This window comes from Phyllobates terribilis, unplaced genomic scaffold (genome assembly GCF_046119375.1).
Source record: "Phyllobates terribilis strain yellow unplaced genomic scaffold, ASM4611937v1 Scaffold_4__5_contigs__length_816908805, whole genome shotgun sequence".
In the NCBI taxonomy this organism is placed as follows: Eukaryota; Metazoa; Chordata; class Amphibia; order Anura; family Dendrobatidae; genus Phyllobates; species Phyllobates terribilis.
Genome location: NW_027362764.1, coordinates 731791378 through 731807161, shown reverse-complemented (window position 1 = coordinate 731807161; position 15784 = coordinate 731791378). Strand labels below are relative to the sequence as shown.

General features: G+C 43.0%; 1 protein-coding gene across 7 annotated transcripts in view; it reads left to right on the top strand.

The window, feature by feature from the left end:
• Positions 1–15784, top strand: part of CSMD3 (CUB and Sushi multiple domains 3) — a 2085767-nt gene that overhangs the window by 235260 nt on the left and 1834723 nt on the right. For all 7 annotated transcript variants that reach the window (XM_073679791.1, XM_073679790.1, XM_073679789.1 and 4 more), the window contains exon 2: positions 8334–8556. In XM_073679791.1, the coding sequence (XP_073535892.1) occupies positions 8334–8556 (223 nt within the window). The remainder of the gene's footprint in view (positions 1–8333; positions 8557–15784) is intronic.

Genomic DNA, 15784 nt, shown 5'->3' with positions numbered 1-15784 from the left:
GGGCCAAAATGCCAAGAGGGGAAATCCATATTTAAAAAAAAGTACTTAAATGTTGATATGCCCTCCAAAGGTCTTTCATGACCTATGGAGGCCAGACTGTGTGAAATAGATTAAAAATAAATAAATATCAGAAAAAAAAAGTTGCTACCAATCCAAATTGCTGTTACTAGCTCTGCCCCTGTTGGAAAACAAACATGTGTCCAATATATTTAAACTGTATTTTAGTGGACTTTGTGGTCATAAAAAATAAAAATATGTGAAAAGCAGACATTTATTTTATTTTACCATCAACATTGCCCAATATCAACAAAAAAAGAGTAAAAAAGATGGTATGAATATACTATATAATTAAAAAAAGATTACAAAATTCTTTGAATATCCGAACGAGAAACTTTTTTAAAGCTCTTTAAACCGTATGTACAGGAAAAAAATGATAATGTTCCTGGTCAACAGTGGGAAAAAATGACCTAGTTATGAATTTTTAGTCCCCTATTTTGAACCTGTGATCATGTCTTCACTGGTTGTATATACTGAAAAAATACAATATTGCAGAAAATAGTGGCAATTATTGATTCCTATAAAGCCCAGTCAATAGAATGACTAAACTTCACAGAATGGTTGCAACAGAGGCCTCCAGCAGGACTTTGGCTGCCATTGTAAACCTTCAGCACCCCGTGATTGAGTCGTGCATAGAAACGACTATGGACACAATCAGCTTAGTTTGTGTACTGCTGCTGTCAGTGAGTTACAGTGTCTGCCAAATGGTTAAACAGCAGTGATTGGAGCTAGCTGTAGTCGCTGATGTTTTAGTCAGATGTTGGTTGCATAACACAGTTGGCTTCTACCGTGCAAGGAGACAACTCAGGATTTGTTCTATGTGGAAAATCCATATACTTGTTTTTTTCAGGCTTCTCATCTCTCAGGCCTTATTCAGATATTATTTGGCCCTCTCCTGTCCTATAGCCCCACTCTGGTCCGGTCATCTTCTTCAGTCCAGTTACTGGGACCGTCTTCACTGATCCATCTTTGGTATATTTTGGTGCCCAACATCTTTGGCTTCCTCTGATGCCCTTCATTTCTAGCCATGAAAAGGCTATTACATCATGATTGGGAGATGCTGAAATGCACAGTCCTAGAGTACATCAATGATGCCAGGCACAAGAATAACCAAAGATGGCCTAGTAAATACTGCACCAGTACCAGGGCCAAAGAAGACAATAATGGAGCTACGCAAACAGATGAGGGCCAGGTGAGTATTATTTTTTTATTTATTTTTAAAAAATATATATATTATGCTATGGGGTCTGGAAAGCAAAATAATGTATATTTGTTTTGATTTGGGTACTTTCAATGCAAATCAAATTTCCTGGTAAAATTTGAGAAAAATAGCGTATTGTAAAAAAGTGTATCATGAACTATTTTATATATTTTACGGTAATAATACATATATTTTTTTCATATCATTCTTCCAATCAACGATTCTTCCATATAGTAATGTAAATGACAGAAAGACTGTGACAAATTGTCTTTGAATAACTGAAATAAATTACAACATTTTTCATAAATCTTTTATTGATTTCATATTAAAAGTTTTGCCCAGTTTATGATCTTCTCTGTTTACTAGCACAGAGGGTACAGTAAATCCATCCTCATGCTTTTATTATCCTTCCTGGGAGTGATAGCCTAGCCTTGACTAATCTGAAAAACCATGGCCAAAAACAAGAAAAAAAAATAATTATATTTATTTTTTTTTACTGGGAAACCATCTTAATTGTGTGTTTGATTTCCTTTGGGAGCTAGGATTGAAAATTCATCTCCCTTGCTCGGATCGGCTTCAAAGGCCATCTTCTGTCTTGTTTTTCCTCATTATCGATAAAAATTTGATGTTGGCTTGTAATTCAGGTCAAAAGTAGTGTTGAGCCACCCCCGTAGTGTTCGCGTTCGGTTCGGTTCGTCGAACACCGGGATGTTCGAGGAACTGTTCGTCGAACTGTTCGTCGAACACCTTAGAACACCGTCGAACACCGTTAAAACCAATGGCAGGCAAACAAAAACACATAGAAACACATAGAAAACACCTTCAAAGGTGTCCAAAAGCTGACAAACTGCTCAGAAGACGCTTTCTTTAAAAAAGCCGGCCGGCAATTCAGCAACGGCATACACCGGTACCCGACAATTTAGACAAGAAGGAATAGAGCCTCACACATAGATTAGATAGATAGAAACATGTCAGTCACATATATATGAAGTACAGTGACAGTGTTGCTTACTGTACTTGTCATTTAGTGTAAAGGATTTATTAAAAAATATAATAGTGTTTTCATGCACTGTCTCTTTAAAAAAGCCGGCCGGCAATTCAGCATCTGTACCCGACAATTTATAACAGACAGAATAGAGCTTCACACATAGATTAGATAGATAGAAACATGTCAGTCACATATATATGAAGTACAGTGATAGTGTTGGTTACTGTACTTGTCATTTAGTATTAAAATAAAGGATTTATTATTAAAAAAAAATGGCGTGGGGTTCCCCTTAATTTTAGTCTCTAGCGGAGGTTAAGCAGACAGCTGGGGCAGATGTTTGAAGCCTGGGAAGGGGGTAATACCCACGGAGCTTCCCAGGCTACTAATATGAGCCCCCAGCTGAATACATAGCCTTTACTAGCTATTAAAATGGGGGACCCCCCCCAAAAAATGACGTGGGGTCCCCCCTAATTTAATAGCTAGCAAAGGCTAGGCAGACAGCTGGGGGCTGATATTAATAGCCCAGGAAGGGAGCCATGAATATTGGCCCCCTCCCAGGCTAGAAACACCAGCTGTCAGCCGCCCCAGAAATGGCGCATTCATAGGATGCGCCAATTCTGGCACTTAGCCTCGCTCTTCCACGCTGCCCTGTAGCGGTGGCAGGGGGTAATAGGGCTGGGGTTGATGTCAGCTTATAATGCCAGCTGACATCAAGCCCAGGTTAGTAATGGAGAGGCGTCTATAAGACACCCCCATTACTAACCCCATAGTCAAAGTTAAAAGAAAACACAAACACCCAGAATAAAGTCCTTTAATTGAAATAAAGACACAATCCTTTATTGTTCTAAATTAAACCATACTTACCATCACGCCCATTCCAGCTGAAGCCAACGATCTCCTGCAATAAAAGAAAAATAATAAAGCAACATCATCCTTACCTTTCCATGGTTCCCACGACAGCTTCAGCTCTGCTACATCGAGATAACAGGCTGGACCGCAGCAGAAAGCTGCCATCCAGCCTGTCATCCCGCAGACACTGAGAAGCGCAGGCAGGCTTGCGCTCTGCAGTGTCTGGCTGTGACGGCATAAAGATGAGACGAGTTCATGTCCAATGAACTCGGCGCACCTCATGCACGTCACTGACAGCGTGGGAAAATTCTCACGCTGAAGCGCTGAGTGCAGGAGAATTCTCCCAAGCTGTCAGTGACGTGCATAAAGTGAGCTCATGTCCAATGAACTCAGCTCACCTCCTGCACGTCACTGACAGCGTGGGAGAATTCTCCTGCACTCAGCGCTTCAGCGTGAGAATTCTCCCACGCTGAAGCGCTGAGTGCAGGAGAATTTTCCCACGCTGTCAGTGACGTGCATAAGGTGAGCTCATGTCCAATGAACTCAGCTCACCTCCTGCACGTCACTGACAGCGTGGGAGAATTCTCCTGCACTCAGCGCTTCAGTGTGAGAATTCTCCCACGCTGAAGCGCTGAGTGCAGGAGAATTTTCCCACGCTGTCAGTGACGTGCATGAGGTGAGCCGAGTTCATTGGACATTAACTCGGCTCATCTGGATGCCCTCACAGAGAGACACTGTGGAGCGCAAGCAAGCCTGCGCTTCTCAGTGTCTGCGGGATGACAGGCTGGATGGCAGCGTTCTGCTGCGGTCCAGCCTGTCATCTCGATGTAGCAGAGCTGAAGCTGTCATGGGAACCATGGAAAGGTAAGGATGATGTTGCTTTATTATTTTTCTTTTATTTCAGGAGATCGTTGGCTTCAGCTGGAATGGGCGTGACGGTAAGTATGGTTTAATTTAGAACAATAAAGAATTGTGTGTTTATTTCAATTAAAGGACTTTTTTCTGGGTGTTGTGTTTTTTTTAAATACTTTACTAGAAATTCATGGTGGTCATGTCTAATATTGGTGTGACCCCATGAATTTTGGGCTTAGGGCCAGCTGATAATGCCAAGCTGGCCCTAACCCCTTTATTACCCAGTGAGCCACCGCATCAGGGCCCTGGATGAGTTGGGTACAGCGCCAGAAGATGGCGCTTCTATGAACGCGCCACTTTCCGGGGTGGCTGCGGACTGCAATTTGCAGCATGGGTGGCCCAGAAAGCTTGGGCCTCCCTGCGCTGCGGATTCCAGCCCCCAGCTGCCTAGTTGTACCTGGCTGGACACAAAAACAGGCCGAAGCCCCACGTCAATTTTCTTTAAATTATTTCATGAAATAATTAAGAAAAAAGGCCTTCCCTATATTGTTGTGTCCGGCCAGGTACAAATAGGCAGCTGGTGGTTGGGGGCAGCCCGTTCCTGCCTGCTGTACCTGGCTGGACACAAAAATAGTGCGAAGCCCAACGTCAATTTTTTTTAAATTATTTCATGAATTTCCTGAAATAATTTAAAAAAATTGAAGTGGGGCTTCGCACTATATTTGTGTCCAGCCAGGTACAGCAGGCAGGAACGGGCTGCCCCCAACCACCAGCTGACTATTTGTACCTGTCCGGACACAACAATATAGGGAAGGCCTTTTTTTCTTAATTATTTCATGAATTTCATGAAATAATTAAAAAAAAAATACGTGGGGCTTCGCCCTATTTTTGTGTCCAGCCAGGTACAACTAGGCAGCTGGGGGCTGGAATCTGCAGCGCAGGGAGGCCCAAGCTTTCTGGGCCCCCCCCGCTGCAAATTGCAGTCCGCAGCCACCCCGGAAAATGGCGCGTTCATAGAAGCGCCATCTTCTGGCGCTGTACCCAACTCATCCAGGGCCCTGGTGCGGTGGCTCACTGGGTAATAAAGGGGTTAGGACCAGCTTGGTATTATCAGCTGGCCCCAAGCCCAAAATTCATGGGGTCACGCCAGTATTAGACATGACCGCCAAGAATTTCTAGTAAAGTATTTAAAAAAAACACAACACCCAGAATAAAGTCCTTTAATTGAAATAAACACACAATTCTTTATTGTTCTAAATTAAACCATACTTACCGTCAAGCCCATTCCAGCTGAAGCCAACGATCTCCTGCAATAAAAGAAAAATAATAAACCAACCTCATCCTTACCTTTCCATGGTTCCCACGACAGCTTCAGCTCTGCTACATCGAGATGACAGGCTGGACCGCAGCAGAATGCTGCCATCCAGCCTGTCATGCCGCAGACACTGAGAAGAGCAGGCATGCTTGCGCTCCTCAGTGTCTGACTGTGACGGCATGCAGTGTCTGACTGTGACGGCATAGTAGTAGCTATGCAGTAGTACAACACAATCAGATTAGAACTTTTTATATCTCTAGGTGGAATTAGCTGAGCTCTCTGACCTCCTATCCCTACAATGCACAAACTGAAAATGGAGCTCCTGAGCAGTCCCCTATTTTTTTACAGGCTGTGATAGCCCCCCTGGATTGATTGTACTAGGCCATGTATTGTGACACAGGGACTTACAGTGAAAACCATACGTCCACGGCTGATGCCTTTAGTCTGCTAGTCTTCATAAGTGTGTGAAATTGTACAGGGTACATATGTATTTTTTTGGACTATCCTTCAAAAATTCAATTTCTGAGCGTTCAAGTTTGGGTGGACCTGTGATGTATGGCAATTTTGACTAGAATTTGTTATTCTATTGATTGATCTGCTCATCTCTAATTATCTGTGATCTACCTTAGTACCTGTTTTGACAGTAATACTTTTAAATAAGAGGAAAAAGTCTTTTCTATTGCATTAGCTCTGATTACACCTGGAAATTATTATTGCTGATCTCCATTGTGGTTGACAGCCTTCGTTTATATTTTTGTATGTTTTTTTTTCATTGTCTTATCCAATATAAGTAGCTTTCTTATTTGTAAAAGTTTTTGTGTCCAACGTGACCAATATAATGCATTCTCATCTCTGTTTCTACATGAGGGAAAAGTGGATAAAGGCAAAGCTTCAAGCATTGACACAAAATTGGTAAAGCATCGCTCACACAAATTTTACAGAATGTAACCAACATCCGATGATTCTGCATCCGATGATAATTTGAGGGCTCGCCCCATTGAATGACAAAAAGGCTAATACTCAATCCGTTGAATAAGTTGCAGAAATCAGTGTTGGGGCTCGCTCCAACTTTCAATGCAATTGGACAAGTGCAATCCAATAAAAAAATTGGATTGTACTCACCCCAATGTTACCCTATGGTGCAGCTCATGCGAGAGGAATGGAGCACACAGTACTGACACTCGGCTCCTGCTTGCAGCAGAGCAGGAGTCGAGTATCATTAGCATATCACATCGGAGGTGATTCACCAGTGTGACTCTGGCCTTAGGCTAGGGTTACACAGCATATATTCTCTCAGAGAGAATCGGGTCTGCTATGTAAATTAAATTACACTCTGAGCAGAGTATGATCAAAATGTGATCCGATTCTCTTGGAGGAGGAGAAGATGGAGAAAAAAATTTCTCCATCTTCTCGATTCTGACAGCCCATGGAATTCAGACTGCACTCGGATGTTATCCAAGTGCACTTCAATGGTTTCCACGGACTCTTTAACTTGCATCGCCCTGTGAAAGCTGAATATCAGATCAAACTAGGACACTCTGACATTTTTTCCTGACGTATGCATGGCTCCATAGAATAACATTGGCTAGCCGAAGTTTTGTCGGATCACACTCTGGCTGAAAATATGGCCATGAGCACGAATCCATTCTGATGCAAAAATATATGCTGAATTTAATGTCGACCTATATAAAGCCCCGACAAAGCTTCCCTTAACTATTACATTTATAGTAGAGATCACCTTGTGTGCATGAGAAAATTTTTGAGATCCTTGGGCTCCATGGCCTCTCATCTCTTAGAGGGACACGCCTGCCACTGATGAGTTACCATATCCCAATAATTACTTCCATGATGGAATCCTTGAGATTCTTGTAGAGCTTTCTCGCTCATTGCTGTGTGCTTGTGTCACTAGGAGAAATACAATATATTGTATCTATTTTTTTGTTTTTTTTTGACCATTTTATTTCTTTCTTTTTATATAAAATTTTCTTCATAGAAATGAAGTAGCATAAGGTTATAAAAAAAGTAACTTCATCTATATGACTACTGGGCCCAAGATTAGTGATGAGCGAGTATATTCTGTTAACCCTTTTGGCGAGCATACTCGGGTGCTCGCCGAGTATCTTCAGTGTGCTCGGGTGTTATGTTTCAGTCACTCCGTGCTCATGATTTGTGACTGTTCAACAGCTTTAATACATGAGAGGAATGCCTAAGAAACAAGAATTCCTCACATGTATTACAGCTGTCAAACAGTCGCAAATCATGAGCACGAAGTGACTGAAACATAACACCCGAGTACGCTGAAGATACTCGGAAAACACCAGAGCATGCTCGTAAATCTCGAGCAACGAGCATGCTCGCTCATCACTACCCAAGATCCATTCAAAACAATATGTTTCAACACTGATTAACCTTCCTCTCCTTAATTCCCTACTGACACTCAAATTCTGGAGGTCTACTTATAAAATCCAAATGTTGTCCTTATGAGTTGATCCATCCTCTCTAATCTTGTTGCCTAAATCTTTTCACTACGTGTTGTTTCACCACTGCTGCAGCCATTGAGCTCAGTGATTGGGGACAGAGATGATGTACTCTGCAGTCATGAAATCACCGCTGTTTCAAAAACACAAAGACTGGAGCAACAATGGAGAGTTGGCGCTGGATGGGAGGTTGATTACATACTGGGTTATATCTGGCTATGATATTTTACATGATTTCAATCATTTTAACGACTACTTGAAAACCACATCAAACCTACTTCATCTAGAATCGTCTTCAAGTTGTTATTTTTCTTTGAATTTTTCAATTTTTAAAAACCTTCAAATGGAAGAATATTATCTTAAATGAGATAGTAGTGTTTTTTTCTAGCTTTTAAACATACTATTATTGGCCTTTGAGTATTGAAGAAAACAAGAATGCAGCCTAAGTAATAAATGTCAGCAACGCTTATCTGTGAATTCAATGTTTTCTTGCAATTTTTTCTTGTTTTAATCATATAACCATTATATCAATAGGACTAGTAAAATATGCCTGACTATGTAGAAATATTTATGTTCTGTCTGTTCTTTTTCCAGGATTTATATATACTTGTGGTGGAACATTAAAAGGATTGAATGGAACTATAGAAAGCCCAGGCTTCCCGTATGGCTATCCAAATGGTGCAAATTGCACATGGGTAATTATAGGAGAAGAACAAAACAGAATCCAGATTGCCTTTCAATCATTTGCTCTTGAAGAAGAATATGATTATTTATCTTTATATGATGGACACCCTCACCCTACGAATTTTAGAGCAAGGTACTGCTCATGTTAATGAAGTTTTATACATTCATGATCTTGATTATGCTTTCACAAACTTTATAAAATGTATCTCCTTTCTAAATCTTATAAGTTATTATTTATTTGGTATGCATTGCTTATCTAGCGATATCATATTCCGCAGTACTTTACAGACATCATCATGGCTGTCCCCATTTGGGTTCAAAATCTACATTCCCTATTAGTAGTGTTGAGCCACCCCCGTAGTGTTCGGGTTCGGTTCGGTTCGTCGAACACCGGGATGTTCGAGGAACTGTTCGTCGAACTGTTCGTCGAACACCTTAGAACACCGTCGAACACCGTTAAAACCAATGGCAGGCAAACAAAAACACATAGAAACACATAGAAAACACCTGCAAAGGTGTCCAAAAGCTGACAAACTGCTCAGAAGACACTCTCTTTAAAAAAGCCGGCCGGCAAATTCAGCAGCGGCATACACCGGTACCCGACAATTTAGACAAGAAGGAATAGAGCATCACACATAGATTAGATAGATAGAAACATGTCAGTCACACATATAAGAAGCACAGTGACAGTGTTGGTTACTGCACTTGTCATTTAGTGTAAAGGATTTATTAAAAAAAATATTAGTGTTTTCATGCACCGTCTCTTTAAAAAAGCCGGCCGGCAATTCAGCATCTGTACCCGACAATTTAGAACAGAAAGAATAGAGCTTCACACATAGATTAGATAGATAGAAACATGTCAGTCACATATATAATAAGTACAGTGATAGTGTTGCTTACTGTACTTGTCATTTAGTGTAAAGGATTTATTTAAAAAAATAATAGTGTTTTCATGCACTGTCTCTTTAAAAAAGCCGGCCGGCAATTCAGCAGCGGTACCCGACAATTTAGAACAGAAAGATAGAGCATCACACATAGATTAGATAGATAGAAACATGTCAGTCACATATATATGAAGTACAGTGATAGTGTTGGTTACTGTACTTGTCATTTAGTATTAAAATAAAGGATTTATTATTAAAAAAATTGGCGTGGGGTTCCCCTTAATTTTAGGCTCTAGCGGAGGTTAAGCAGACGGCTGGGGCAGATGTTTGAAGCCTGGGAAGGGGGTAATACCCACGGAGCTTCCCAGGCTACTAATATCAGCCTCCAGCTGAATACATAGCCTTTACTAGCTATTAAAATGGGGGACCACCCAAAAAAAATGACGTGGGGTCCCCCCTAATTTAATAGCTAGCAAAGGCTAGGCAGACAGCTGGGGGCTGATATTAATAGCCCAGGAAGGGAGCCATGAATATTGGCCCCCTCCCAGGCTAGAAACACCAGCCGTCAGCCGCCCCAGAAATGGCGCATTCATAGGATGCGCCAATTCTGGCACTTAGCCTCGCTCTTCCACGCTGCCCTGGTGCGGTGGCAGGGGGTAATAGGGTTGGGGTTGATGTCAGCTTATAATGCCAGCTGACATCAAGCCCAGGTTAGTAATGGAGAGGCGTCTATAAGACACCCCCATTACTAACCCCATAGTCAAAGTTAAAAAAAACACAAACACCCAGAATAAAGTCCTTTAATTGAAATAAAGACACAATCCTTTATTGTTCTAAATTAAACCATACTTACCATCACGCCCATTCCAGCTGAAGCCAACGATCTCCTGCAATAAAAGAAAAATAATAAAGCAACCTCATCCTTACCTTTCCATGGTTCCCACGACAGCTTCAGCTCTGCTACATCGAGATGACAGGCTGGACCGCAGCAGAACGCTGCCATCCAGCCTGTCATCCCGCAGACACTGAGAAGCGCAGGCTTGCTTGCGCTGCTCAGCGTCTCTCTGTGACGACATCCAGATGAGCCGAGTTCATGTCCAATGAACTCGGCTCACCTCATGCACGTCACTGACAGCGTGGGAAAATTCTCACGCTGAAGCGCTGATTGCAGGAGAATTTTCCCACGCTGTCAGTGACGTGCAGGAGGTGAGCTGAGTTCATTGGACATGAGCTCACCTCATGCACATCACTGACAGCGTGGGAGTATTCTCCTGCACTCAGCACTTCAGCGTGAGAATTTTCCCACGCTGTCAGTGACGTGCATGAGGTGAGCCGAGTTCATTGGACATGACCTCGGCTCATCTGGATGCCGTCACAGCGAGACAGTGAGGAGCGCAAGCATGCCTGTGCTTCTCAGTGTCTGCGGGATGACAGACTGGATGGCAGCGTTCTGCTGCGGTCCAGCCAGTCATCTCGATGTAGCAGAGCTGAAGCTGTCGTGGGAACCATGGAAAGGTAAGGATGAGGTTGGTTTATTATTTTTCTTTTATTGCAGGAGATCGTTGGCTTCAGCTGGAATGGGTGTGATGGTAAGTATGGTTTAATTTAGAACAATAAAGAATTGTGTCTTTATTTCAATTAAAGGACTTTATTCTGGGTGTTGTGTTTTTTTTAAATACTTTACTAGAAATTCATGGCGGTCATGTCTAATACTGGCGTGACCCCATGAATTTTGGGCTTGGGGCCAGCTGATAATACCAAGCTGGCCCTAACCCCTTTATTACCCAGTGAGCCACCGCACCAGGGCCCTGGATGAGTTGGGTACAGCGCCAGAAGATGGCGCTTCTATGAACGCGCCATTTTCCGGGGTGGCTGCGGACTGCAATTTGTAGCGGGGGGGGGGGCCAGAAAGCTTGGGCCTCCCTGCGCTGCAGATTCCAGCCCCCAGCTGCCTAGTTGTACCTGGCTGGACACAAAAATAGGGCGAAGCCCCACGTACTTTTTTTTTAATTATTTCATGAAATTCATGAAATAATTAAGAAAAAAAGGCCTTCCCTATATTGTTGTGTCCGGCCAGGTACAAATAGGCAGCTGGTGGTTGGGGGCAGCCCGTTCCTGCCTGCTGTACCTGGCTGGACACAAATATAGTGCGAAGCCCCACTTCAATTTTTTTTAATTATTTCATGAAATTCATGAAATAATTAAGAAAAAAAGGGCTTCCCTATATTGTTGTGTCCGGCCAGGTGCAAATAGGCAGCTGGTGGATGGGGGCAGCCCGTTCCTGCCTGCTGTACCTGGCTGGACACAAATATAGTGCGAAGCCCCACTTCAATTTTTTTTAATTATTTCATGAAATTCATGAAATAATTAAGAAAAAAAGGCCTTCCCTATATTGTTGTGTCCGGCCAGGTACAAATAGGCAGCTGGTGGTTGGGGGCAGCCCGTTCCTGCCTGCTGTACCTGGCTGGACACAAATATAGTGCGAAGCCCCACTTCAATTTTTTTAAATTATTTCAGGAAATTCATGAAATAATTTAAAAAAAATTGACGTGGGGCTTCGCACTATATTTGTGTCCAGCCAGGTACAGCAGGCAGGAACGGGCTGCCCCCATCCACCAGCTGCCTATTTGTACCTGGCCGGACACAACAATATAGGGAAGCCCTTTTTTCTTAATTATTTCATGAAATAATTTAAAAAAAATTGACGTGGGGCTTCGCACTATATTTGTGTCCAGTCAGGTACAGCAGGCAGGAACGGGCTGCCCCCAACCACCAGCTGCCTATTTGTACCTGGCCGGACACAACAATATAGGGAAGCCCTTTTTTTCTTAATTATTTCATGAAATAATTTAAAGAAAATTGACGTGGGGCTTCGCCCTGTTTTTGTGTCCAGCCAGGTACAACTAGGCAGCTGGGGGCTGGAATCCGCAGCGCAGGGAGGCCCAAGCTTTCTGGGCCACCCCCGCTGCAAATTGCAGTCCGCAGCCACCCCGGAAAATGGCGCGTTCATAGAAGCGCCATCTTCTGGCGCTGTACCCAACTCATCCAGGGCCCTGATGCGGTGGCTCACTGGGTAATAAAGGGGTTAGGGCCAGCTTGGCATTATCAGCTGGCCCTAAGCCCGAAATTCATGGGGTCACGCCAATATTAGACATGACCACCATGAATTTCTAGTAAAGTATTTAAAAAAAACACAACACCCAGAAAAAAGTCCTTTAATTGAAATAAACACACAATTCTTTATTGTTCTAAATTAAACCATACTTACCATCACGCCCATTCCAGCTGAAGCCAACGATCTCCTGAAATAAAAGAAAAATAATAAAGCAACATCATCCTTACCTTTCCATGGTTCCCATGACAGCTTCAGCTCTGCTACATCGAGATGACAGGCTGGACCGCAGCAGAACGCTGCCATCCTGCCTGTCATCCCGCAGACACTGAGAAGCGCAGGCTTGCTTGCGCTCCACAGTGTCTCTCTGTGAGGGCATCCAGATGAGCCGAGTTAATGTCCAATGAACTCGGCTCACCTCATGCACGTCACTGACAGCGTGGGAAAATTCTCCTGCACTCACCGCTTCAGCGTGGGAGAATTCTCACACTGAAGCGCTGAGTGCAGGAGAATTCTCCCACGCTGTCAGTGACGTGCAGGAGGTGAGCTGAGTTCATTGGACATGAGCTCACCTTATGCACGTCACTGACAGCGTGGGAAAATTCTCCTGCACTCAGCGCTTCAGCGGGAGAATTCTCACGCTGAAGCACTGAGTGCAGGAGAATTCTCCCACGCTGTCAGTGACGTGCAGGAGGTGAGCTGAGTTCATTGGACATGAACTCGGCTCATCTGGATGTCGTCACAGAGAGACGCTGAGCAGCGCAAGTAAGCCTGCGCTTCTCAGTGTCTGCGGGATGAGAGGCTGGATGGCAGCGTTCTGCTGCGGTCCAGCCTGTCATCTCGATGTAGCAGAGCTGAAGCTGTCGTGGGAACCATGGAAAGGTAAGGATGAGGTTGCTTTATTATTTTTCTTTTATTGCAGGAGATCGTTGGCTTCAGCTGGAATGGGCGTGACGGTAAGTATGGTTTAATTTAGAACAATAAAGGATTGTGTCTTTATTTCAATTAAAGGACTTTATTCTGGGTGTTTGTGTTTTTTTTAACTTTGACTATGGGGTTAGTAAAGGGGGTGTCTTATAGACGCCTCTCCATTACTAACCTGGGCTTGATGTCAGCTGGCATTATAAGCTGACATCAACCCCAACCCTATTACCCCCTGCCACCGCACCAGGGCAGCGTGGAAGAGCGAGGCTAAGTGCCAGAATTGGCGCATCCTATGAATGCGCCATTTCTGGGGCGGCTGACGGCTGGTGTTTCTAGCCTGGGAGGGGGCCAATATTCATGGCTCCCTTCCTGGGCTATTAATATCAGCCCCCAGCTGTCTGCCTAGCCTTTGCTAGCTATTAAATTAGGGGGGACCCCACGTCATTTTTTTGGGGGGGTCCCCCATTTTAATAGCTAGTAAAGGCTATGTATTCAGCTGGGGGCTGATATTAGTAGCCTGGGAAGCTCCGTGGGTATTACCCCCTTCCCAGGCTTCAAACATCTGCCCCAGCCGTCTGCTTAACCTCCGCTAGAGCCTAAAATTAAGGGGAACCCCACGCCATTTTTTTTAATAATAAATCCTTTATTTTAATACTAAATGACAAGTACAGTAACCAACACTATCACTGTACTTCATATATATGTGACTGACATGTTTCTATCTATCTAATCTATGTGTGAAGCTCTATTCTGTCTGTTATAAATTGTCGGGTACAGATGCTGAATTGCCGGCCGGCTTTTTTAAAGAGACGGTGCATGAAAACACTATTATTTTTTTTGATAAATCCTTTACGCTAAATGACAAGTACAGTAAGCAGCACTTTCACTGTACTTCGTATATATGTGGCTGACATGTTTATATCTATCTAATCTATGTGTGAAGCTCTATTCTTTCGGTTCTAAATTGTCGGGTACCGGTGTATGCCGCTGCTGAATTGCCGGCTTTTCATGTTTCACTGTTGACACTGTTCCCATCGATTTGGGCAATCACTGTAATGCCACAACCACCATGGCTGTGGCATTACAGTGAGTGACAGACAATCCCTGCATGATTGGTGCTCTAAATAGCGCCAGACATGCAGGACAAGCTTTTGGTGCACGAACAGTTATCGAACATAACCTCGAACAGCCGAATTTTTTGCAAATCGTTCGGGTTCGTCGAACAACTCGAACACCGCCCAAAACAGCTCGAATTTGAGATTGGCGAACAGTTCTAGTCGAACACCGCTCATCTCTACCTATTAGTATGTCTTTAGATTGTAGGAGAATCCAGAGAAAACCCAGGCAAACACGGGGACAAACATGCAAACTCCTTGCAGATGTTGTCATTGGTGGGATTAGAACCCAGGACCCCAGCGCTGCAAAGCTGCAGTTCTAACCACTGGGGCACTGTACTTTATGTACTTTAGTTTCCATAACCCCCATCCCATACTTACTGTTTTGTGAAAGTCCCCTTTCCCTCAGCCCATGAGTTTCTTCCATACATATTTCATTTATAAGAGGGATAGTTTTTACAACATTTTTAGAATCTTCTTTGTAATCTAGCCCATCCTATTTATAAGCTATAATTGCTGAAGAAGTGCATACTTAGTGGTGAGGTAGCTAAAAATTCTCTGCCCTGGTGCAATTTTTTCTTGTTGTTGGGGTGTACGAGTTTGAGGATTTTCTCACCCCCAGCGATTGGTTTACAGAATTTTTCTCCTTTATGGCACATAAAGAGGTCCATCTGTGACATCTATATATCCTAACAAGGTGCAGAGACAGGAGTTTTCATGATGGGACATGGAAAAGTACCAAGTCATGCAACTTTTATACTAAATAGATACGTTATCTTTTTTTGCAAATTAAAAGCTTTTGCTATTTTTAAAACAGCCACAAATAAAAGTAAAGACATTTAAAACATTGATGCAAAGTAACATTTTAGATTGCACTGAGAACCTCTTGAGTGCCTAGATCCCAGTATGGTTGCTGTTAATGCGCCACCTATTTTTATAGCCCTCCTAATAAAGTGAATAGAGCTGTAAGACATAAAATTGTAATTTGCATTGTTCCCTTATCTACTGTACAAGCCAAGACATGCATATTAACTAATCTGCCCACCTTACTGACAGAGTGGAACCCACAATTAAAGATATTCTTTTCACAATGTAAGCCCTCAAAAAGTCAAATATCAAGATATTAAAAGCTCCTTAATAAATCAATAGACTATGTCGCCCAGTCAATATCTCTAACCAAATGGTCAGTGGATATACCAGAGCTCACTACACCAACCATACATACAGTGACTGATTATAGCCATGTTTCCTCCTTCAGTGAGATTTGCAGAAATGCTCCTCAATCTATGTCATCGGACCTATGTTACCACTATTAGAAGACATAGG